The sequence below is a fragment of the Podarcis tiliguerta genome (assembly GCF_965153285.1).
Source record: "Podarcis tiliguerta genome assembly, chromosome: 1".
Classification (NCBI taxonomy): Eukaryota; Metazoa; Chordata; class Lepidosauria; order Squamata; family Lacertidae; genus Podarcis; species Podarcis tiliguerta.
The window spans coordinates 131,635,480-131,658,495 of NC_139534.1; the positions used below are offsets into that span (position 1 = coordinate 131,635,480).

Here is a 23,016-nt window from a genome sequence, read left to right on the forward strand (position 1 = left end):
TGGAGTCTGTAACCTGAAGCGGCTGTAATCCGAGGTACCACTGTATGTCAAGCGGATTTTAGGCTTGCTTTTCTTAAACTCTGGACTCCATAATCTCTTTTAAAAAGCAGCTTGTAATATGTAATAGCTATTCAAAGCTAGAACCTGTTTTTTTTTAGTACATGTGGTTCAAAATACTTTTTGCTCCGGTTGAAGGGTCTACTGCATATACGTACAGGTGCTTTCTCCTGATGCTGAAGGAAGCTCTGAAAGATGCAAAAGGTGACAGGATCATGTCCATCCGGTGCTTAGCATGCAATGGGAAGGAGACCGGGTTCAGTTGGGTGTAGGTGATAATGAATTAGGGACCAATGAGGTAATTGTCTTAGGAACCAAACTTTTAATTGACAATTAAATAATAAAAACTTGATACACTCTTTATGCACTAAACAAAAATATATACAGTGAAACTCTCAAATACATGTACAAAAAAAAATACTTCCCATCTCTTTTAACATACCATAGCAAAAGAAATAGTCTTTGTAGCTTCTGAGAAGGCAGCCTTAAAGTGAATAAATTATCATTCACAGCTGCATGAAGGGAATGGTGTTAAATAAAAACCTCTTGAGTACAAATTTAAATATGTTAAATGTGACGTGGTGCCTCCTGAATATGAGCCACATTCCGTTTCAGAATACTGGCCGTTGGATTAATGGCATGGGAGCTTGGATCCAGAGGAGGCTATGAATGCGTACTCGGGGATGGCAGGAGGCCACGATTGCAAAAGGAAGGTAGCAACCACTGCCTTCTCTGGCTCCAAACCTCCGTCTTGCAAAGTCCTGGGCCAGGGCCAAGTGTTCTGGAGAACCAAACCAGTAATGCATCTGCAGCAAAATTAAGTTTTAAGAAAACGAAAGTCATGCTGACTCATTCCCCCTTCAAGCAGGGCATTGTCCAAATTAAAGCAGCCACACTTAAGCCATTGGTACAAGTGAATGAGTTATCTGTTTTCCTCCGTCTTCGTTTCAAGGAGTGGCAGAGTCTCGTACATGGATGCAAAATGATTAACATGTTTTAACGATGTGTTTTCATGCACCTCTGTGGAAAGCAGCCGGGTTTACATTGTCTTCTTTTCCGTGCCTTCGGTGGGCTCAGCCTTCTGCGCCGTGGGGAAAGCGTGGTGATACAAATGTCTGTGTGTGGCAGCCGCACTGTAAAGTTTGTACAAAGCCTGCACACAAAAGCACAGAAAGGTTAGTGGAAAGGAGGCGGGTATGTTTTAAAAGATGCATTCAAAGCTCTGGAGGTGCACCTCGATTCTGCAAAAGTGCCAAAAAGTCCTGGTGGCAGAATTCGGCTCTCCTTTTTTAAAAAAATATAGTTTCAAGTCTGCATATATATGCTTTAGTGTTTGTGTGTGGCCAGATAATATTGCCTATGGCCAGGGATGCCGGTTTGCTTGGTCCCTGCAACCTTGCTCTTCCTATTGCTGGCAGAAGCAAAATAATTAATGCAAAACATGAGGTAAAGGGACCCCTGACCGTTAGGTCCAGTCGCGGACGACTCTCGGGTTGCAGCGCTCATCTCACTTTATTGGCCGAGGGAGCCGGCGTACAGCTTCCGGCTCATGTGGCCAGCATGACTAAGCCACTTCTGGCGAACCAGAGCAGCACACGGAAATGCCGTTTACCTTCCCGCCAGAGTGGTACCTATTTATCTACTTGCACTTTGACGTGCTTTCGAACTGCTAGGTTGGCAGGAGCAGGGACCGAGCAACGGGAGCTCACCCCGTCATAGGGATTCGAACCGCCGACCTCCTGAGCGGCAAGCCCTAGGCTCTGTGGTTTAACCCACAGCACCACCCGCGTCCCTATAAAAACATGAAAAAGTGCAACATAAATAGGGCAAAGCGAGCCAATCCATTATAATCTGCGTAACTGCTAGTAGCTGCAGAATTCTGTCCTTATTTGAGTTTGGGTTATAATGCACTCAATATTTTCAGCTACGGCGTGGAACCTGTTAGTTTGGAGCTCTAGCATCCTGCTGCCTATTTGCATGAGGCAGATCATCACAATGGGCTAGGTTTAAGCTGGTAGAGCTTATTCCTGCCTCTGAATGGTCTCCCGGCTGTCACTGTAATTCTAGGTGGGCTTCTCCTCTTCCCCAACTTCAAAGCGCTGGGGCTCTTTCATACGAAAGAGCTCCCGACTGCCATGATCGCGTGATCAACAGGATGTCTAGAATCATAGAATCACAGAGTTGGAAGAGACGACAAGGGCCATCGAGTCCAACCCCCTGCCAAGCAGGAAACACCATCAGAGCACTCCTGACATATGGTTGTCAAGCCTCTGCTTAAAGACCTCCAAAGAAGGAGACTCCACCACACTCCTTGGCAGCAAATTGCACTGTCGAACAGCTCTTACTGTCAGGAAGTCCTTCCTCATGTTTATAGCTGTCCTAATGTGTCTAGCTGTCACTGTAATTCGAGGTGGGCTCCTCTTCTCAACAGCTTGGGCAGAATGCGCCAAGGAAGACAGCGGTTTCCCTTCAGCTAAAGGCAGGCACAGAACATGCCAGCCTAACACCACAGGTGTGGTAGGAGGGAGAGAGAACATGCCATAGTTTAGGATCAAGGCCCAGTCTATGGATCAGACATCTGATACTCTGCGCCACGAGTATCGGTGAAAATAGAAATATGGTTTTTGCACGGCAAGCTTCCCCAGATGAACCCAGGGTTCAGTCCCGCAAAAAGCCACCATCTCTCACAAAGCAGCACACTCAGCAAGCGTGGATGTTTGGATTTCAACTCCAGTGTGACAGCCCTGAAATCAGGCAGTGCGAACCTGGTTGTGCTTGTGGCTGAGCCTAGGCTAAGAAAGAAATGATTTCACCCTGCCTGAAGCGACATGGCCCGCTGCTGTCAGGGTTAGCAAACAAGCAACCTCTGAACTGTGGTGCCTAAGCATCTATCAACGAATCCCAAAGGCAGAAAAAAGAGCTCGAGAGTCCTTAATCTGAACTTGTACAGTGGTACCCCGCAAGATGAATGCCTCGCAAGACGGAAAACCCGCTAGACGAAAGGGTTTTCCGTTTTTCAATGTGCTTCGCAGGACGAATTTCCCTATGGGCTTGCTTCGCAAGTCTTGAGATTTTTTTTCGCTCCCCACCCTCTTTTTCTAAGCCGCTAAACCGCTAATAGCCTTTTAGCAGCTAATCCGCTAAGCCTTTAATAGCTGCTAAACCGCTAATAGCGCTAATCCGCTAATAGGGTTGCTTCGCAGGAGGAAAAAACCGCTAGACGAAGAGACTCGCAGAACGAATTAATTTTGTCTTGCAAGGCACCACTGTATTCTTAAAAGTTGTTCCTCTGTCCTCCTGCAATGTCCCTGGTTGTCACATTTTTCTGGGGTTTTCTGCAACAGCGTCTAAATGATTGCTAGAAACTTGCTCTGGCACTTGCCAAGCTAACTACCAGAAGCAACTAGAGTAGCCTTCCAAACCTGGTGCCCTCCTAATAATTTAGACTACATCTCCCATCAGTCCCAGCCAGCACAGTTCCAGCTGCTGCTACTAGAAGGCACCATGCACACTTATGGTTAACATGGGAAGGGCCTGCTGGATCAGGCCAATGGCCCACCTAGTCCAGCATCTTGTACTCACAGTGGCCAATCAAAGGCCTCTTCTGGCAAGCAGTTCTCCCCTCCTGTGACTTCCAACACTGGTATTCATAATATTCAATACACAATTTCAGCTTGGTTTCAGCTACCACTACCTGGGAACAGCAGTTCCCATTCAACGTTGAGCCCACCAGAGAACTTGAGCCCTCCAGGATCAGGCCAGCCAGAAGCTTGTTCAATGCTGCTGAGGGATCATAGGACGCTTTCTTATATACAGAGTCAGAGCACTGTCCAAGTGGCTCTCCAGCCTTTGAGACGGGAGACAAACCCCAGCTTTACCTGGGAACTGAACCTAGGGCCTTTTGCATGCAAGCAGAGCCTCTACCACCGAGCTATGGCCCTTACCCAAGGCCTCTATGCCTAGAATTGCAAGAAGGGAGGCTGTCAAGCCCTGGACAGGTCGCAGGAGATGCACGATGGGGCTGTGCAATCAACGCCCTGGGCCAAAAAATTGTGCAGGAGGCCCATCTTGCAAGCCAGGAAGTCCCGAAGCAAAGCAAGCCTGCCTGCCTCTCCTTCCCCACTTGGACAAAGGAGGCAGGAAGTTGAAGCATTTAAGCACCCCAAATATAGCACAGTTTGCACACAGAGACGGACACTGGCAGAAGGGCAGCTGCTGCTACATAAAGAGTAATGGGCTTACCTCATTCGTATTTCCCTGCAGGTAAGGCAGTTGAAGGGGGAAAAAACACAAGGTGAGAGAAAGAAAGCATGTGCAGTCTCCTCTAGACCTCTGTCCGCTTAAGGGCATCCTGGCAGACAATTTTGACCCTCCTTCCTCCATCCCCTCCCTGCTATCTGAACCCTTGTAAAGAGTCATGCCATCAGACCAGGTTGCACAGCCTTCATCCAGCCCTGTGCCTTCCGGACAGGGTTCGGACTGCAACTCCCATCAGTCACAGCCAGCACAGCCACATGATGCTGTAGCTGCTGGAAGCACAGCTGTGCTGCCTGGGATGATGGGAGTTGTAGTCCAAACCACGCAGAAGGGCACCAGGGTTGGGGAATGGCTGACTGCGCTGAAAACGGGCCTCCTGGCACAAATTCTGCCACCTTTTTCAGTGGAGGTTTACTTTTATTCATTCTTGTTTTGGATATTTTTTTGTGGTCGCTATAGACTGTCATGGTGATTCCGCTTTCGGGCATCTGATGCTTCAACTGTCAGGAATTTGTCAAATATACACAGATGTTATAAATACTTATATAAGTTCTGGGCAAAGTTTTGTTGGCATTAATTTTGCAGCAGGCGTTGGTGGGCAGGTTTCTTTTTAAAAGTTCATTTTATCTTAGGCATAAATACAATGCGGTTTAGAACTTTTTTTTAATGAGGAGAGGGATAACCCTCCCACACATAATATAAATAATAACCCCGGAGATTGTGTTCTACCGTTGCAAAACGTTTTCTCCAGGAACACAGAGAGAGTTGTGTGGCTTTTAAAAGGGGGCAAAGAATCTCTTGGCCACCTCTGACTTAAGCCTAAGATGAAAATGCTTAGAAATTTGCTTCCCCCCCCCCCTCCAAAATGTCAAAATATCTCCCCACCAACTTTCACGGGAGCAGAATGGTCCTGTGGAAATGGGAAGTGGCGGGGAGGCATTTATTCCAGTTCTAATTTATACCCCACCTTTTCAGGAGTCGTGACCAAAAGCACATTGTGCCTGCTCTTGGTGTCTGAACTGAAAAGCGTTTTAGAAGCCTCTGATAAACACGAGACCTTCTGCATTCAAAACAAGTGCCCAGCGCTGAGCTAAGGTCCTTCTGTTGGCAAGGAGTATTGACTACCACCAGCCACTAGCAGGCTGCTCCTCCTCCATAGATTTGCCTGGTCCTTTTTTAAAGCCATGCTGCTGGCAACCATGCAGATAAACTGATGCAGATAAACTGATTCCCCATTTTAGAATTGCAGCCTCCTTGTGGACATCCTAGTAAATAAGGTTCACTGGATGACTCCAACGCTCTAAAATTTCTCTGTCCTCTCACCATTCATACTTTGGTCGGCCTCTGCCCTCACCCGTCACAGCTGAGTTTTCCCCTTGTACTTAAACCTATCTCCCTCCCTTCTTCTTCTTCTTCTTCCTCCTCCTCCTAATCCCATGGGGGGCTTCCAGATGAACCATTTATTGAGCAGGGAGATTAGACAACGTTGGCTATTCAACGAGCAATTATTCTGATCTGTTTGCAGGGAGGTTAGACAGCGTTTCATCAAAGCAAGCATTACCCCAACGCATTCCAGAGTATTTCCCCATCACCTTCCTTCCTGCAAAAAAAACCAAAACCAATCTTTTGGGGGAAGCGGGTTTGTTACGCAAGACTCCCCCCAATCTACTATTTATATTATTGCCTGTCTGTACAGCTGTCCTCTATGCATTCGCGCACCACTTGGGACACCGTTGCCCAACCTGGCATGGCAGCGCCCAAGATGGAGCAGGAGGCTTTCGTCTACATTTGAATGCTCTTAAGATGCCATTCTGAAGGTAGATGGCGGACCAAACCTCTGAAGATACCGACGCCCCATTTGGCGGGACAGTCGCCAAGATGAAGGAGCAGGTCTCGGCCTATATTTGGATACCGTCAGGTGCCATTTGGAATAAAGATGGCGGACAGAACCATGTAAAACTGCACTGATTTTAAAAATGCACCGACTTATTTTGGTTTCTTAGACTTCCCATGCAACGTTGGGCACTTCTCTCTGAAGGTAAAGGTACCCCTGACCATTAGGTCCAGTCGTGACCGACTCTGGGGTTGCAGCGCTCATCTCACTCTATAGGCCGAGGGAGCCGGCGTTTGTCCGCAGACAGCTTCTGGGTCATGTGGCAAGCATGACTAAGCTGCTTCTGGCGAACCAGAGCAAGGCACGGAAACGCCGTTTACTTTCCTGCCGGAGTGGTACCTATTTATCTACTTGCAATTTGACTTGCTTTCAAACTGCTAGGTTGGCAGGAGCAGGGACCGAGCAACGGGAGCTCACCCCGTCGCTGGGATTCGAACCGCCGACCTTCTGATCGGCAAGTCCTAGGCTCTGTGGTTTAACCCACAGCGCCACCCGCATCCCTTACTTCTCTCTAACCAGCTATAAATGTGGAAGCTGAATTTGTTGGCGTGTGATTGAATCCCCCCTGGAAACAGAGGCAGCCTGGAAGTGCCCAGGGCTGCCAGTTGCTGCCCAGGGGCAGCCTGTTCTGCTGTCAGGGACTGGGCAAGGAGGAATGGTGGAGATGGCCTCCCCAGCCTGAACCTTCCAGAGAAGAAGGAGACAGTTCAGAATTACAACAGGGGTTTGAGGGAGGTTACAGCTCAGAGGCAGATGAGGGGAGGAAGCTGGGAAATAACGGGAGAGGAGGAAGAACAAGAAGCACCAGGGGAGAGAGAGCTGATGGACTCAGTGTCTTTAGAAAGCATTCCAAACCCCCTGCTCTCCCAGAACACGGCGTGCCTTGAAAGTAGGAGAGCAGAGGGCTCAGAGGCAAAAGGTGCTTTTCAGCACCGTAGCGATGACTCATGAGTAGTGGCAGGGACGCAGGGAGTGGGGCTTCGCTTGGAGCAACGCCATTGAGGCTGCATTTCTAAGCCTCTCTCTGTGACTACTGAATAAAAAGACTGGTAAGATCTCTCCTGTCTTATCCACTCCTGGCAACCTACCGTGGAGGGGTTTGGATACTCTGACGCCTGACATCTGCTCACCTGGTCCCAAAGCGCTGCGGCCACTTGGTCTATGACGGCGCCCAGCTCCCTGTACTCCCCTGAGTACCTAATGTAGGCCCAGGTGCAGAGGGTGATCAGGGTCAGGCCCATGATCATATTGCACAGGCTGGCTATGATGTCCAAGCCGATGAAGCCGGTCACCCCGGCAACGACGTAGGTGATGAAGATGACCACAAAGAGCGTGGCGGGCGTGCGGGCGGCGTGGAAGATGTTCTTGCTGTCGTTGTGCTTGATGTACTGGACGTAGAGCTCGTCGATCTCGGCTTCCAGCTGCTGGAGGTAGCGGCGGCTGAACTCCTCGCCCCCCATCTTCTTCACGGACCGGAACTGCCGCACTGCCTCCTCCTTCAGCTCCAGGTGTTTGCTCTGGAGGTCGCTGGGCGCCAGGAAGGGCTTGTCGCCTCCACACACCTGCAGGTTCACGGTTTCTGCATTAATTCACAAGGCCCTGAGCTACAGGGGCCCCAAATATCTAAAGCAGCCTTTCTCAACCTGTGGGTCGCCAGGTGTTGTTGAACTACAACTCCCATCACCCCTAGCTAGCAAGGCCAGAGCTTGGGGGTGATGGGAGTTGTAGTCCAATAACATCTGGGGACCCACAGGCTGAGAACCGCTGATCTAAAGGATGGCCCGATTCCTTACGCTGCACCCCAATAATAATATAACATACCCAGCTCATCTAGCTGGGTTTCCCCAGCCACTCTGGACAGCTCCCAACAGAATATTAAAAAACACGATAAAACATCAAACATTCAAGACTTCCCTAAACAGGGCGGCCTTCAGATGTCTTCTAAAAGTCAGATAGTTGTTTATTTTCTTGACATCTGTTCCACAGGGAGGGCGCCACTACCGAGAAGGCCCTCTGCCTGGTTCCCTGCAACCACACTTCTCGCAGGTAGGGAATCACCAGAAGGCCCTTGGAGCTGGACCTCAGTTTCCAGGGTGAACAATGGGGGTGGAGACGCTCCTTCAGGTATACTGGGCTGAGGCCGTTTAGGGCTTTAAAGGTCAATACCAACACTTTGAATTGTGCTTGGAAACGTACTGGGAGCCAATGTAGGTCTTTCAAGACGGGTGTTATATGGTCTTGGCGGCTGCCCCCAGTCACCAGTCTAGCTGCCACATTCTGGATTAGTTGTAGTTTCTGGGTGACCTTCAAAGGTAGCCCCACGTAGAGCTCATTGCAGTAGTCCAAGCGGGAGATAACCAGAGCATGCACCACTTTGGCAAGACAGTCCGCAGGCAGGTAGGGTCTCAGCCTGCGTCCCAGATGGAGCTGGTAAACAGCTGCCCTGGACACAGATTGGACCTGCGCCTCCATGGACAGCTTTTAGTCCAAAATGACTCCCAGGCTGCGCACCTGGTTGCCCCATTCAGGATCTTCTCATGGGGCGCTTCTGGAGCCTCCCCCACCTGCCCCTGAGCAGAGGTGGATTTAGGGCAGTGCGATCAGTTCTGCCGTGCTGGGCACTGAGCCTAGAGGTGCCCCAGGGCCTAGTTTAATGGTTCCCAATTAGCTAAGTACTGCAGACCCCTTATTTTTGAAAAGCCAAACCATACACCCCCATATTTGAACATTTTGATATGGTGACACAAACGCTTGGGACCACCAGTTGATGTAGTGAATTCAGCAGAACAGAAGGCGAGATGCAGGGGCTCACACTGAACTTTGGCCTCGCATGAGGCGCTGCTGAAATCTGAAAGACCCAAGTCTGCCTGTGCCTTGAGGTTCAGGTGGCCTTTATCAGGGACCCAGCTTGCAGCATAGCAGGCATTCTGCAGGCATTGCAGCATCCGGGCTGCGAAAAGAGGGCATCCCCACATAAGGGGCATTGCAGTAATTGAGGCTCAGGGTTACCCATGCATGGATCACTGTGGTCAGGCTGCCCTTGTCTAGAAATGCCTGCAGCCCTCCTAAAAAATCTCACTTGGGTCTCTAGTGGGTCTCTGAGAATCCTCCGGAAAAATGATCTCTCAAAGGACCTGTTGATGGCATCTTATCATTGTACTGTGGAAAGTGTATTAACTCATGGTCTGTGTGTGTGGTTTGGGAGCTGCACGGTCAGGGGAAAAAGAATGCTGTCCAGGGTTGTAAAGACTGCGGAGAGAATAATTGGGTGCACTCTTCCCACCTTGGATCAAATCTATGCTTCCAGGTGCCGTAAGAAAGCTGCAGAGATAGCGCAGGATAGTGCGCACCCCAGAAATGATCTCTTTCAGCTTCTGCCTTCTGGAAGAAGGTACAGGGTTATAAAGACTAGGACTAGCCGCCTGAGAAACAGTTTCTATCCAAATGCGATTTTGGCTTTAAATGCAGTGTAAGGAGTCTCTGTGGGAGTATATTGTCTTTAATTATGGGGTATCAGAGTTTTTAGGGGGCTAACCAGGTTGGGATAGCTGGGATAGCAGGCTTGTTGGGTTTTGAATGTTTTATGTAGATTTTTTCAATTTCATTGTTCTGTACGGGACAATGACAATAAAGATTATCGTATCGTATCGTAGTGAAAAGAAAGGAGCAAGGAGTGCTCTCAAGTTGAGGACCTTAAAAGCTGGGGTCCTCTGTGATTTTGTGACTCCTGCTCCTTCCATGGAGTCAAACCCCACCCAGAAAGGGGTTGGGCCATCCTGTCGCGCAATTCAGACTCTCTGCCAGTTGAATCTCGCCCAGTTCTTGCACACAGAGGGCTTTCCCACGGCCCCTTAGAAGGCACCCACTGCAGCCCAAAGGGGGCCTAGTGGAATCGTGGAGGGGCCACGCTCCTTGGTGGAGGGCGCAGCATCAGGCTTACCTCTTCCATTCTTTTGTTGTAAGTGTCTTTAGCCGTGGCAACAGCTGCAAGGTTGTTTGCTTCCGCCGTGGCCTGCAAGCGATCAGGAGGAAAGGTCAGAAGAGGGAACCAGAAGAGTTTGGATTTGATATCCCACTTTATCACTACCCGAAGGAGTCTCAAAGCGACTCACATTCTCCTTTCCCTTCCTCCCCCACAACAAACACTCTGGGAAGTGAGTGGGGCTGAGAGACTTCAGAGAAGTGTGACTAGCCCAAGGTCACCCAGCAGCTGCATGTGGAGGAGCGGGGAAGCGAACCCGGTTCACCAGATTACGAGTCCACCGCTCTTGACCACTACACCACACTGGCTCTCATTTTGTGTTCTCCTTTCCCTTCGTCCCCCACAAGAAACACTCTGTGAGGTGAGTGGGGCTGAGAGACTTCAGAGAAGTGTGACTGGCCCAAGGTCACCCAGCAGCTGCATGTGGAGGAGCAGGGAAGCGAACCCGGTTCACCAGATTACAAGTCTACCGCTCTTAACCACTACACCACACTGACACCACCAGGAGTAGGGAAAAGGGTCACTGGGCCCAAGGAAAAAAATACACCTAGGAGAGGGAGTGGGGAAGAGCATCTTTAAGAGCACCTCCAAACACCTTTCCCATTGCGCACCCACAATCAGTTGTGCTCACGACGGCATCAGGGCAGTTACAACACTGTGATTGGAAGACATTCCGCTACACTTCCAATCCGCGCACATCCTGTAGCTTTCTACTGAAATCCTGTAACTTAGCATAGCTCAAATGTCCCAGTTTATTTCTTGTTCCACTTCTGTTTTGTTTTTTGTTTCTGTTGCACTGCTGCAGCACTCTAGCGCGCACACACCCACACACGCGGAGCAATGAAGCCCAGGGAAGCATTGCACAACAATGAAGAAAGTGGGATTGTGGTAGTGGCCCAAAGGGCCATAAGGAATGTGATAGTGTGAACCCCTATAAATCCTTGAATATGCTTCTAATAGAGAAGTTATGGTAACCTGTTGCTTTAAGGAACTGATGATTTTGCAAGTCGCCGTCCCCCACTGGGACAGAAGGACAGCTAATACGTAAATCACGAAAATGCAGTTCGTAAACATGGTGCAAATGGCTACACGTAACACGGGTTCCCAACATGCATACTAACACAATGTAACTGATCATGGTGAGAATCAAAGCTTAGTCAGCAATGCTTATTGCACATGTGTATTAAACATGAATAGGGACGCGGGTGGCGCTGTGGGTTAAAGCCTCAGCACCTAGGACTTGCCGATCGAAAGGTTGGCGGTTCGAATCCCCGTGGCGGGGTGCGCTCCCGTCGTTCGGTCCCAGCGCCTGCCAACCTAGCCGGTCGAAAGCACCCCCGGGTGCAAGTAGATAAATAGGGACCGCTTACTGGCGGGAAGGTAAACGGCGTTCCGTGTGCTGCGCTGGCTCACCAGATGCAGCTTGTCACGCTGGCCACGTGACCCGGAAGTGTCTCCGGACAGCGCTGGCCCCCGGCCTCTTAAGTGAGATGAGCGCACAACCCTAGAGTCTGGCAAGACTGGCCTGTACGGGCAGGGGTACCTTTACCTTTATTAAACATGAAATGAGGTAATGATGTATATGATTGGTGGAAATTGAAATGTTTTGTTTGAAACTTATAAATACCCCTGCCCGGACCCTTGGGCGGGGTTGCAGTTTTGCGAAAAGATTTGACTGTAACCTATTGCTTTGCAATAAACAACAATGGACTCCTAACTCCACTTGTCTCTGAGTTTCATTGGCGTAACTCAGAAGAGAAGCTATTTTTGGCTTACAACAGGATGACATGTGGACCATTTAGCACAAATGCATCTCTAGGTAAGGGTAAAGGGACCCCTGACCATTAGGCCCAGTCGTGGCCGACTCTGGGGTTGCAGTGCTCATCTCGCTTTACTGGCTGAGGGAGCCGGCATACAGCTTCCGGGTCATGTGGCCAGCATGACTAAGCCGCTTCTGGCGAACCAGAGCAGTGCACGGAAACGCCGTTTACCTTCCCGCCAGAGAGGTACCTATTTATCTACTTGCACTTTGACGTGCGCTTTCAAACTGCTAGGTTGGCAGGAGCAGGGACCGAGCAACGGGAGCTCACCCCGTCGTGGGGATTCGAACCACCGAACTTCTGATCAGGAAGTCCTAGGCTCTATGGTTTAACCCACAGCACCACCCACATCTCTAGTGCACAACTATTGCATTAGTTGTGTGTTGCAGATGGCACCTATAAAAACCCCCAACCAACCCTACCAGTCAGGAGGACCCTAACCCACTGTGGAGAGAACAATCCAAGTCATGCAATGTGAGTAAAAATAAATACACCTCTGTTTGTTTCATAACTGTAATCTGTGCCGTGTGACTTACCTGCAGCATCGATTTGGGGTGAGGCAACTCCTCTCCTTGGTAGATCTTTATATAGGCCTGGGAAGAAGACAAGACAAGAAGACAGACAGGCTGAGTTTATGCATGCACAGAAAAGTCCCCAAAGGTCTGTAAAAACTCAGGAAAACAGGAAGCTCCAACTGGTTGACCTGCAAGGCTACCAGCTTGTGAGGACCACGAGGCTCACATGACTATAGTCTTGGCTTGTTGGCTGCAGTGCCTTTCTGTATGCTTCTGGACTCACAGCTGTCCATGGAGGCGCAGGTCAATTCTGTGTCCAGGGCAGCTGTTGATCAGCTCTATCTGGTACGTAGGCTGAGACCCTCCCTGCCCGTAGACTGTTTTGCCAGAGTGGTGCATGCTCTAGTTATCTCCCGTTTGGACTACTGCAATGCGCTCTACGTGGGGCTACCTTTGAAGGTGACCCGGAAACTACAACTAATCCAGAATGCGGCAGCTAGACTGGTGACTAGGAGCGGCCGCCGAGACCACATAACACCAGTCTTGAAAGACCTACATTGGCTCCCAGTACGTTTCCAAGCACAATTCAAAGTGTTGATGCTGACCTTTAAAGCCCTAAATGGCCTCAGCCCAGTAGACCTGAAGGAGCGTCTCCACCCCCATCATTCTGCCTGGCTACTGAGGTACAGCACTGAGGGCCTTCTAGCAGTTCCCTCTCTGCGAGAAGCCAAGTTACAGGGAACCAGGCAGAGGGCCTTCTCGGTAGTGGCGCCCGCCCTGTGGAAAGCCCTCCCAGCAGATGTCAAAGAGAAAAATAACAACCAAACTTTTAGGAGACATCTGAAGGCAGCCCTGTTTAGGGAAGCTTTTAATGTTTAATAGACTATTGTATTTTAATATTCCGTTGGAAGCAGCCCAGAGTGGCTGGGGAAACCCAGCCAGATGGGTGGGGTATAAATAATAAATTATTATTATTATTATTATTATTATTAGTTCACCTTCGGGTCCTGGCTTTGACATTTAAGCTCTTGTAAGCCACCAAGGTCCAGGGGTGCTAGACTCCAACTCCCATCATCTCTGACAACTGGCCATGCTGGCAGGGGCTGATGGGAGTTGGAGTCCAACTCCCATTGGAGAGCAGAAGGTTCCCCACCCGCTGCTGTATGACCTCCCAACACAGGGGCTACGAAGAAAAAGGCCCTGCCCTCCAGCTTTTTACAAAGGACGGCCTCTTCATGAGGCCGAAGAGGGAGGAGGTGCCCTGCCCAAGACGGCCCAGCAAGAATGGGGTTCCTGAGTCCGTCTCCTGACAGCTTGAGGCTCACCTTGAAATATTCCACCAGGCCTCGGCAGGTGATCTGGTTGCCGTTGATCTCCTTGACGTCCAGGCTCTTGGGGCTGAGCAGCCAAGGGATCAGCACCTTCAGGTTCTTGATGAAGTCCTCGTCTATTTCTGTGGGGGGAAGGCGAGTCAGTGGAAAAATATAAATATAGTAGTTTAAATTCTGTTGCAGCATTCGAGGAACTTCAGTAATAGTTGTAAGGTAGGTATAAGAAATTAGATTTAATGAGAATAAGTTTAATTATAAGAAAAAATGTGTATGGGCAATAAGTAATATGAATTTGAAGTATGGAATGGATGGTAGGTCGGGTCTTTAGTGTTAAGACCAATAGATGTTTTATTGTCTGCTAGGAGTATTGTGTGTTTATGGTTGTTTTTGTGATTAATGTATGGTTTGGTATTTGTGTTCGGTGTTTGTTTGTTTGTCTTTCTTGTTGTATAAATAAAAACTTTATATATGAAAAAAAAAATTAAAAAGAAAAAGAAAAAGCAGTCCTCGCAAGCAAGCGGATGATGTCAAACTCTTCAGAGAATGACGTCAATCCTTCTGCTTATACAGAATCTAGTGCTTATGTTACTATCAGCAGGCAGGTGGCTAATAGCCTGTCCTGGAAATCGTCAAAAGTTCCTATGTGGAAGGCATGGTTCACTAATGTAGGAAACATTCATTTACCGTATTTTCCGCTCTATAAGACACACCAGACCACAAGACGCATCTAGTTTTTGGAGGAGGAAAACAAGAAAAAAATATTCTGAATCTCAGAAGCCAGGACAGCAAGAGGGATCACTGCGCAGTGAAAGCAGCGATCCCTCTTGCTGTTCTGGCTTCTGGGATAGCTGCGCAGCCTGCATTCGCTCCATAAGACGCACACACATTTCCCCTTACTTTTTAGGAGGGGAAAAGTGAGTCTTATAGAGCAAAAAATACGATATTTATCAGATTGTCTAGTTAGAAGTGTAGTCTGGGGCGAAGCCAAATCAGGCAGTTTTGATGGAGACGGAGACAGACTAGTCTCCATTTTTTATTTTAACAACGACGACACAATTTTATTATTTGCACCGCACCCACTTGACTGGGTTGCCCCAGCCACTAGGGGAGCCAAGCAAGTGCTCCTCCCATTTTGTGTTTTTATTCTGTGTTTTTATGTTGTGAACTGCCCTGAGATCTTCGGATGAAGGGTGGTATACAAATTTAATGACTACTTTTAATATATAACGATGATGCACGCCTCGTTGTGGTTGTGCTATATGGACTCATCTTAATAACCTGGCTATATGTAAGTGCATCTCTGTGGTTTGTTTTTTTATACGGAATATGTGCTATTTATGATTCTCTTATTGTTTCCAAGATTATGCATTAGTTTGTCCATCTGTTTGTGATAAATTAATAAGAAGAAAAAGAAAAAGAAGAACAAGTGGCAGGCGCATGTCTGGTTTTGATGCTTTTGTCATTTCAGCACCCGGCAGAGAACTACCATAGATGAGAGGTTAAAGGTAAAGGTAAAGGGACCCCTGACCGCTAAGTCCAGTCATGACTGACTCTGGGGTTGCAGCACTCATCTCGTTCTATTGGCTGAGGGAGCCGGCGTACAGCTTCCAGGTCATGTGGCCAGCATGACTAAGCCGCTTCTGGCGAACCAGAGCAGCGCATGGAAACGTCGTTTACCTTCCTGCCAGAGAGGTATCTATTTATCTACTTGCACTTTGACATGCTTTCAAACTGCTAGGCTGGCAGGAGCAGGGACAGAGCAACGGGAGCTCACCCCATCACGGGGATTTGAACCGCCGACCTTCTGATCGGCAAGCTCAAGAGGCTCTGTCATTTAGACCACAGCGCCACCCACGTCCCTTGCAGATGAGAGGTTGGTTGCTGCTAAAAATTGTGGGATTTGATTTGATTATGTTTTAACTTTTCTCGTCGGTTCTGGAACTGTTGCTTCGATTGTGTTTGAGATGCAGTTTGGGATCTTACAGTGAAGGGAGGGATACAAATACATTTGAATAAAATAAATCATGGATGACGAAATGGATCAGGCCAGCAGGTCGGAGCCTCATGGCCTTGTAGTCCAAAACTGGAGGCACGGGGTTGGGAAAGGCCAGCTTAGAGCATAAGCTTGCAGGTGCCCTGATGAGAAGAGAGGAGTTTGCAAGAGCTACCGGGAGTCAAAGTGCAAGGGACCCGTATCTGGTGGGGGTGCAGGTGGGAGAGAGACCTGGCACACAGGAGGCAATCGGAGAAATGAAACTTGCAAACGAACCCACCTTTGAGTTTCCCATCAAAGTTTGGGTTGGTGGCCACTTTCAAGCCCGGGTGAGGCAAGAGGAAGCAGGAGATGTTGGTGAAACAAGAATGGATGTGTTTCCGGACGTTCTGCAGCTCTTCGTGCTGGTTCCCCGAGACCTGAGAGCAAGTGGGAGGGCGGATTAGCAAGGTCGCTCTTTAGAGGGGGACCAACGGCTTGAGAGCAGTACATGTGAAAAGGATCTAGGAGTCTTGGTTGACCACAAACTTGACATGAGCCAACAGTGTGACGCGGCAGCTAAAAAAGCCAATGCAATTCTGGGCTGCATCAATAGGAGTATAGCATCTAGATCAAGGGAAGTAATAGTGCCACTGTATTCTGCTCTGGTCAGACCTCACCTGGAGTACTGTGTCCAGTTCTGGGCACCACAGTTCAAGAAGGACACTGACAAACTGGAACGTGTCCAGAGGAGGGCAACCAAAATGGTCAAAGGCCTGGAAACGATGCCTTATGAGGAACGGCTAAGGGAGCTGGGCATGTTTAGCCTGGAGAAGAGGAGGTTAAGGGGTGATATGATAGCCATGTTCAAATACAGTGGTGCCCTGCAAGACGAATGCCTCGCAAGACGGAAAACCCACCCACCAGAGCACGCTGCGTCCGACTCAGGGAAGCCCCTTCGCATCTCCTCCTGCCGGGGTTGCCTGGGTGCCTGATGGGCGTGATCGGGGGCAGGGACAGGGCACCCCTTTCTGGCCACGTCGCTGCCTGCGCGCCTCCCTGCGGAGTCTGCGAGCGGAGAAGGGAAGCCCCCTGTGTGATCCCAGCGCCCAGCGAGGATGGCACAGCTGGTGAGGCATCTGATCTGCTTGCTGGCCCTCCTGTTGTTGCAGGAATTTATGTATAGGTTGGGGGGTTGCCCCTCCAGCAGATATCATGTACATGCAGCCCACTACCAAAATCAGCACAATCACTTTTGTGATTTGTCGCCACAAAACAGTTCATCACAGTTTCTTCCTATCTATTCAAAGGGCCTTTGCTGCACGATACCAAATGTAAGAATTCACTGATCAATGTATCTGTGTACTGGCTCACTGGGAAAACTTCAGAAATTCATATGGACATGTGAGCTCAGCTACTCAGCAGCCCCTCTGCCTGAGTGATAATCCCTGGCATCCTGATACCTGAGTGCCAGACAGGTAGCCATTCCAGAAATAACAAACCCAGATGAAGACAAAAGGGTGTGATTCACTTGGATGCGAAACAGGGAAATGTAAATATCTCTTTTGTTCCACTTGATGGGTGTTTGGTGGAGGGCAAGGGGAACCATGGGGCAGGGTCCAGGATGCTCAGATTACGGCCACCAGACCTCCCCTTTCATGATGTAACCGTGATGTATTAGTGATGTAGTTTTTTTTGGGGGGGTGTAACATGGGGATGAGCAGCTAATAAAAGTTTTGGTTCTCTTTTGTTCTGGGCTTCCATCTTGTTCCACCTTGTGGCAGGTGGGAGTCCTGTCGCAACAGTCTTCAATCAAGACCAAGCCTACTGGCTGCTGTTTTGCTCTGGTATTCCTGGCTGGCGTCCTTGTTTTTTGTCCAAGGGAGCCCTCAGATTTCTCCGTTAACACTGTGGTGCAGACTTCCCCAGACGGGGACAGGTAAGGGGCACCGGGCATTTAGAGGGAGGCTTCGCGGGAGGCCATCTGGGCTGCGATCCGGGAGCCTCTTACTTACATGCAGCGCCAAGCACGTGTCGGACCATGCAATGTAAATGAGCCGGACCGAAGTGCCCCCCCCCCTTAAAAAAGGTTGACAACTCTGGGAAACGGGGGGTGGGTGCCGGAGAGATATTTGCACTACGGCACCGGTTATGCTTAAGACGGCCCTTGCCAAAAGGCACAAGGAAATGCTACCACCTCCTTCTCCAAACTGGCTGAGAATGCAGCTTTCAAAAGGGGGGGGGGGTCCCCTTTTCGTATCTCTTATCCAGGCCCCGCCCCACCCACATCCAAAGGCTCCCACACAAGGATGCTCCATTCATCGTCACCTGACTGCCCAGCTGAGTCACATGACACACCAGGTGCTGCCTTTTAGCAACACTTAGTTGCAAGTGTGGTTTGTTCCACTTCCCACTTCAATTTGCTCATTTTTATTTTTTACTACTTGATGGGATTTAAATTGTTGGGAGTTTTGAGCATAAAAATAAAAAAAAATAGGAGGAGAAAACGAAAGCGTTAAGACCAACCTTGAGGCGCTTTTCCAAAAACCTGGCTCCACCATCCGCCCCGTAGGAAAACTCGTAAGGAAAGCTCCAGTCGCGAACAAGGAAAATGAGAGACTGCAAAAGGGACAAAGAGAATTACTCGTGTGCAAAGTGAAATAAGTCGCCCCAACTACACAGCCAAGCTCTGTCCCCAACAAAACACCGAATACGCCACCCTAAGCTCTGAACACTGAAGGACTCGGGGGGGTTCCATGTGCTTCCCCAGGTTTGGTTTCCTTGGAATGACAGTCATAGAATCATAGAACTGTAGAGTTGGAAGGGACCCGGAGGATCATCTAGCCCAACCCCCTGCAATGCAGGAATATGTAGCTGGTCCATACAGGGATTGAACCTGCAACCTTGAGTGTTATCAGCACCATGGTCTAACCAACTGAGCTATCCAGTCAGTGGAGACTGTGCTGTCTTTTGGATATATGGCTTTATTTACACACATATAAAGGTAAAAGAGGGACGCGGGTGGCGCTGTGGGTTAAACCACAGAGCCTAGGACTTGCTGATCAGAAGGTCGGCGGTTCAAATCCTACAGCTACGGCTCCCATATTCCCTGGCAATCGGCCACACAAGCTGGGGCTGATGTGAGCTGAAGCCTGGCTTTTAGCTCATCTGCCACCCAGTTTAGGGAAGCTTTTAATGTTTAAAAGGTTATTGTATTTTAATATTCTGTTGGAAGCCGCCCAGTGTGGCTGGGGAAACCCAGCCAGATGGGTGGGGTATAAACAATATTATTATTATTATTATTATTATTATTATTATTATTATTATTATTATTGCAACCCAGATAGAGTGGGGTGCTCCCCCCATCCCCCCCCTTACCTGAAAGGGCTTCAGGAATGTCTCCTCCATGGCCAGCCTCCCATATTCTGTGAAGAGCTGAAAGAAGAAGCAGACCAGGGCAAAAAGGGTGAGCTTTTCTTTGGGGCATTATAGAGACAGAACTACCTAAATTGTGTAGAAATTCATTCATGTATGCTACTACAGCAGCAAGAATGCTACTTGCCCCAAAGTGGAAAGAAGCAGAAGTCCCAGTAAAGGAAGAATGGATACATAAACTTTTGCAATATGTAGAAATGGTGACACTTAGCGGAAGAAATAGAAATCAAGATAACAAACTTATTTTATATAAAAGAACAGAAATGGTTTATTGAATATTTACAGATAAATTGTAAACAGATAAAAACATTAGCAGGATTATTGTAATAACCTGCAGTTTTATAAGCGAATATATTTACAGTAGATAATTAAATGAGCAAGAAAATGAACTTGGATATGCAGAAGGTGTTAAAAGATATTTAAGGAACCACTGAACTCAAATTTTGAAATGTTAAATGGACCGTAAAACTAATGAAATGTATTAATTTGAAAAGTATATGTATATAAAGAATTCGAGTGAGATGAATGTGTCAGAGAAGGGGCTGTGTTGAAAGGGGGCAGAATTCAACAGAGCACAAAGTGGAGAAAGCGTGGGGGGGTGAGGTCTGCTCACGCCATGCTTCTTGCCCCAGAGCAGATTTAAGAGGTGTGCAGGAGGCACACAGAAGGGAAGTCCAGCTGCGCCGCCAGACCTTGTTCTACACACACACAACTTCATTTCATCCAGCCCTTTGCACTAGAACGTTTGTTTCCATGGTCGGACGGAGTCAAACATTCTTCTCATAATTGCAAGTTCAGCAGATGATATCCAAGTAAGTCATACTAACGAGAAGACCCACAGCAATCAAACGCCCATTTATTTCAGAAGGTCTATCTACTCCAAGTATGACCAACACTGGATAACAAGCTGTGTCATTGGAAGAGAACCCACCCTCTTTTGAATTATATATTTTAATATTTTAATCTGGGCTCCATGATCACTGCAAATGGTGACAGCAGGCACGAAATTAAAAGACGCCTGCTTCTTGGGAGAAAAGCAATGACAAACCTAGACAGCATCTTAAAAAGCAGAGACATCACCTTGCCAACAAAGGTCCGTCTAGTTAAAGCCATGGTTATCCCAGTAGTGATGTATGGAAGTGAGAGCTGGACCATAAAGAAGGCTGATCGCCGAAGAATGGATGCTTCTGAATTATGGTGTTGGAGGAGACTCTGGAGAGTCCCATGGACTGCAAGAAGATCCAACCGATCCATTCTGAAGGAAACCAGCCCTGAGTGCTCATTGGAAGGACAGATCCTGAAGCTGAGACTCCAAGACTTTGGCCACCTCATGAGAAGAGAAGACTCCCTGGAAAAGACCCTGATGTTGGGAAAGATGGAGGGCGCAAGGAGAAGGGGACGACAGAGGACGAGATGGTGGGACAGTGTTCTCGAAGCTACCAGCATGAGTTTTACCAAACTGCGGGAGGCAGTGGAAGACAGGAGGGCCTGGCGTGCTCTGGTCCAGGGGGTCACGAAGCGTCGGACACGACTAAACGACTAAACAACAACAATTTTAATCTGTAAAGGTAAAGGACCCCTGGACAGTTAAGTCCAGTTGAAATCAACTATGGGGTGTGGCGCTCATCTCCACTTTCAGGCTGAGGGAGCTTTCCAGGTCGTGGCCAGCAGGACTAAACCACTTCTGCCACAATGAGACACCGTGATGGAAACCAGAGCTCACAGAACACCGTTTACTTTACCTTTGCCTTTTTAATCTGTAAAAACAAGGAGTCTTGTGATATCTTATTATAGAGGTTTCTGAAATCATACATGGCATGGAGAAAGTGGGTGGAGTGAATTGCTAAAAGCAATAGAAGAAGCATATCTAAGCAATATATAAAACACATTTAAAAGTGCAGAACCAATAAAACAAAGCAGTAGCAGAATAAAACCAATTTGAGCATTATTTTAAAGGAGCCTGGAAACAAGTCAAGGACCAGAAACCTCTTTTCCTACAGACAAATAAGAGAGATTCCCAGTGAGGTTCATTCAGTCTCCATTCTGTGCTTTGTTGTTGTTGTTTAGTTGTTTACTCTTTTGACCCCCTGGACCAGAGCACGCCAGGCACTCCTGTCTTCCACTGCCTCCCTCATTTTGGTCAAACTCATGCTGGTCTCTTCAAGAACACTGTCCCACCATCTCATCCTCTGTCGTCCCCTTCTTCTTGTGCCCTCCATCTTTCCCAACATCAGGGTCTTTTCCAGGGAGTCTTCTCTTCTCATGAGGTGGCCAAAGTCTTGGAGCCACAGCTTCAGGATCTGTCCTTCCAGTGAGCAGTCAGGGCTGATTTCCTTAAGAATGGATACGTTTGATCTTCTTGCAGCCCATGGGACTCTCAAGAGTCTCCTCCAGCACCACAGTTCAAAAGCATCAATTCTTCGGCGATCAGCCTACTTCTGCCCAAACCCAAACACCATAAATGGGAGAGGAGAGAGAGAGAGAGAGAGAGAGAGAGAGAGAGAGAGAGAGAGAAGAGAGTGATATTACCTGCAAGTGCTGGAGGTCGTCTTCTTGAACATTCTGGGACAAATTATACACCTGGATGCAAAACAACCCCACAAGCATGTAAGAATGACTGAAAGCAACCCTGGCTCCTCTTTCGTTGCCGAAATTCCACCCCACTATGGCGAGTGGGTGGGTGTCTCCCCCCTGCATGTGATCTTGTGCCTATTTCCCCAGAATCAGCAATTTTCAGAAGGGGTGAGGAGAGGCACCCCAAATCAGCTCTAACCACTGAACTACAGACCTTCCCCTAGAAATCAGTTTACTAGATAATCAAGTGTGCCATCAATTATGCTAACTAGCCAGGTCTAATGACGTTGAAGAACTCTGCTGGAAACGGGAAGAGGAGCGGAACTGTCACAATTCACGAATTCAGCAAAGGTCAGGAAGGGAAATCACGCAAGCAAATATGAGCAGTACTCGCCAGCATTGTTTAAGTCCGCAAACATTATGTAAAGAGTTACGTGATTTTCTGCATTATTTTGGGCATGGATTCCCTTCCACTGAAATGCTCTGGAGTTAATTATGTGATTGCATAATGAATGACATTCATTCCAGCCACAGTGGATTGGGAGACCAAACAGGCAGGTTTTAGCAGAAACCAAACTGCAGCCGAGCAGAAACAGCTCTGGTTGCAAGAAACGCAGGACGGAGCAGAAATCACGCCCCCTTGCGTCCCTTGCTGGGGCTTAGGGAGGCTGGAGGCTGTTTGCGTCCTGCTTACTAAGGTCAGCTGGTTGAACACAGAGCACCGCCCATCCTCTGCTCATGCCGTCTTCACCATAGCTGTCAAACGTCCCTTATTTGGCGGGACAGTCCCTTATCCCAGCGCCATGTCCCGCTGATGATGATGTCCCTTAAATTTCCCGGGTTTCAAAGGAAACAGCTCCTCTCCCTCCCTCCCTGCCGGCCAGGGAGGCGGGAGGCTCCAACTGTGTTGCTTGGCTGCGTTGCTCATCCAATAAGGAGTCTAAGAACGACTGGGGGGTGGAGCTTGCATGCCTTGTGCCGATCAAATTGGCCGCGTTGCCTGGGGACTCGCCTTTGCTCAGCGCTTCCCAGCGGAGAGGTGACGGTGGTTTCCCTTGATGCATCCCCTTTACAGGGTTGCTGCGCTGTGGGAACCACCGCTTGAGGCTTCGTTTGGCTGCTGGTTGACTAAAATCCCTTATTTTGGCTGCTGATCCCTTATTTTCGAGGCTGCTGGTC

At 48.6% G+C, this 23,016-nt stretch overlaps 1 protein-coding gene across 4 annotated transcripts in view; it reads right to left on the minus strand.

Moving 5' to 3' along the window:
- Nucleotides 1–356: 356 nt before the first annotated feature.
- ATL1 (atlastin GTPase 1) overlaps nt 357–23,016 on the minus strand; it is a 38,780-nt gene continuing 16,120 nt past the window's right edge. The window contains exons 5-14 of one of the 4 annotated variants that reach the window (XM_083436930.1): nt 21,793–21,843; nt 19,207–19,263; nt 18,355–18,447; nt 16,130–16,268; nt 13,851–13,978; nt 12,547–12,603; nt 10,149–10,220; nt 7,339–7,770; nt 4,300–4,314; nt 357–1,210 (exon numbers count right to left, since the gene is read on the minus strand). In XM_083436930.1, coding sequence (XP_083293056.1) covers nt 1,097–1,210; nt 4,300–4,314; nt 7,339–7,770; nt 10,149–10,220; nt 12,547–12,603; nt 13,851–13,978; nt 16,130–16,268; nt 18,355–18,447; nt 19,207–19,263; nt 21,793–21,843 — 1,158 coding nt within the window. In that variant the 3' untranslated portion in view covers nt 357–1,096. Of the gene's footprint in view, nt 1,211–4,299; nt 4,315–7,296; nt 7,771–10,148; nt 10,221–12,546; nt 12,604–13,850; nt 13,979–16,129; nt 16,269–18,354; nt 18,448–19,206; nt 19,264–21,792; nt 21,844–23,016 lie in introns of all 4 variants that reach the window. The other 3 variants (XM_083436929.1, XM_083436932.1, XM_083436931.1) reach the window with 3 other exon arrangements.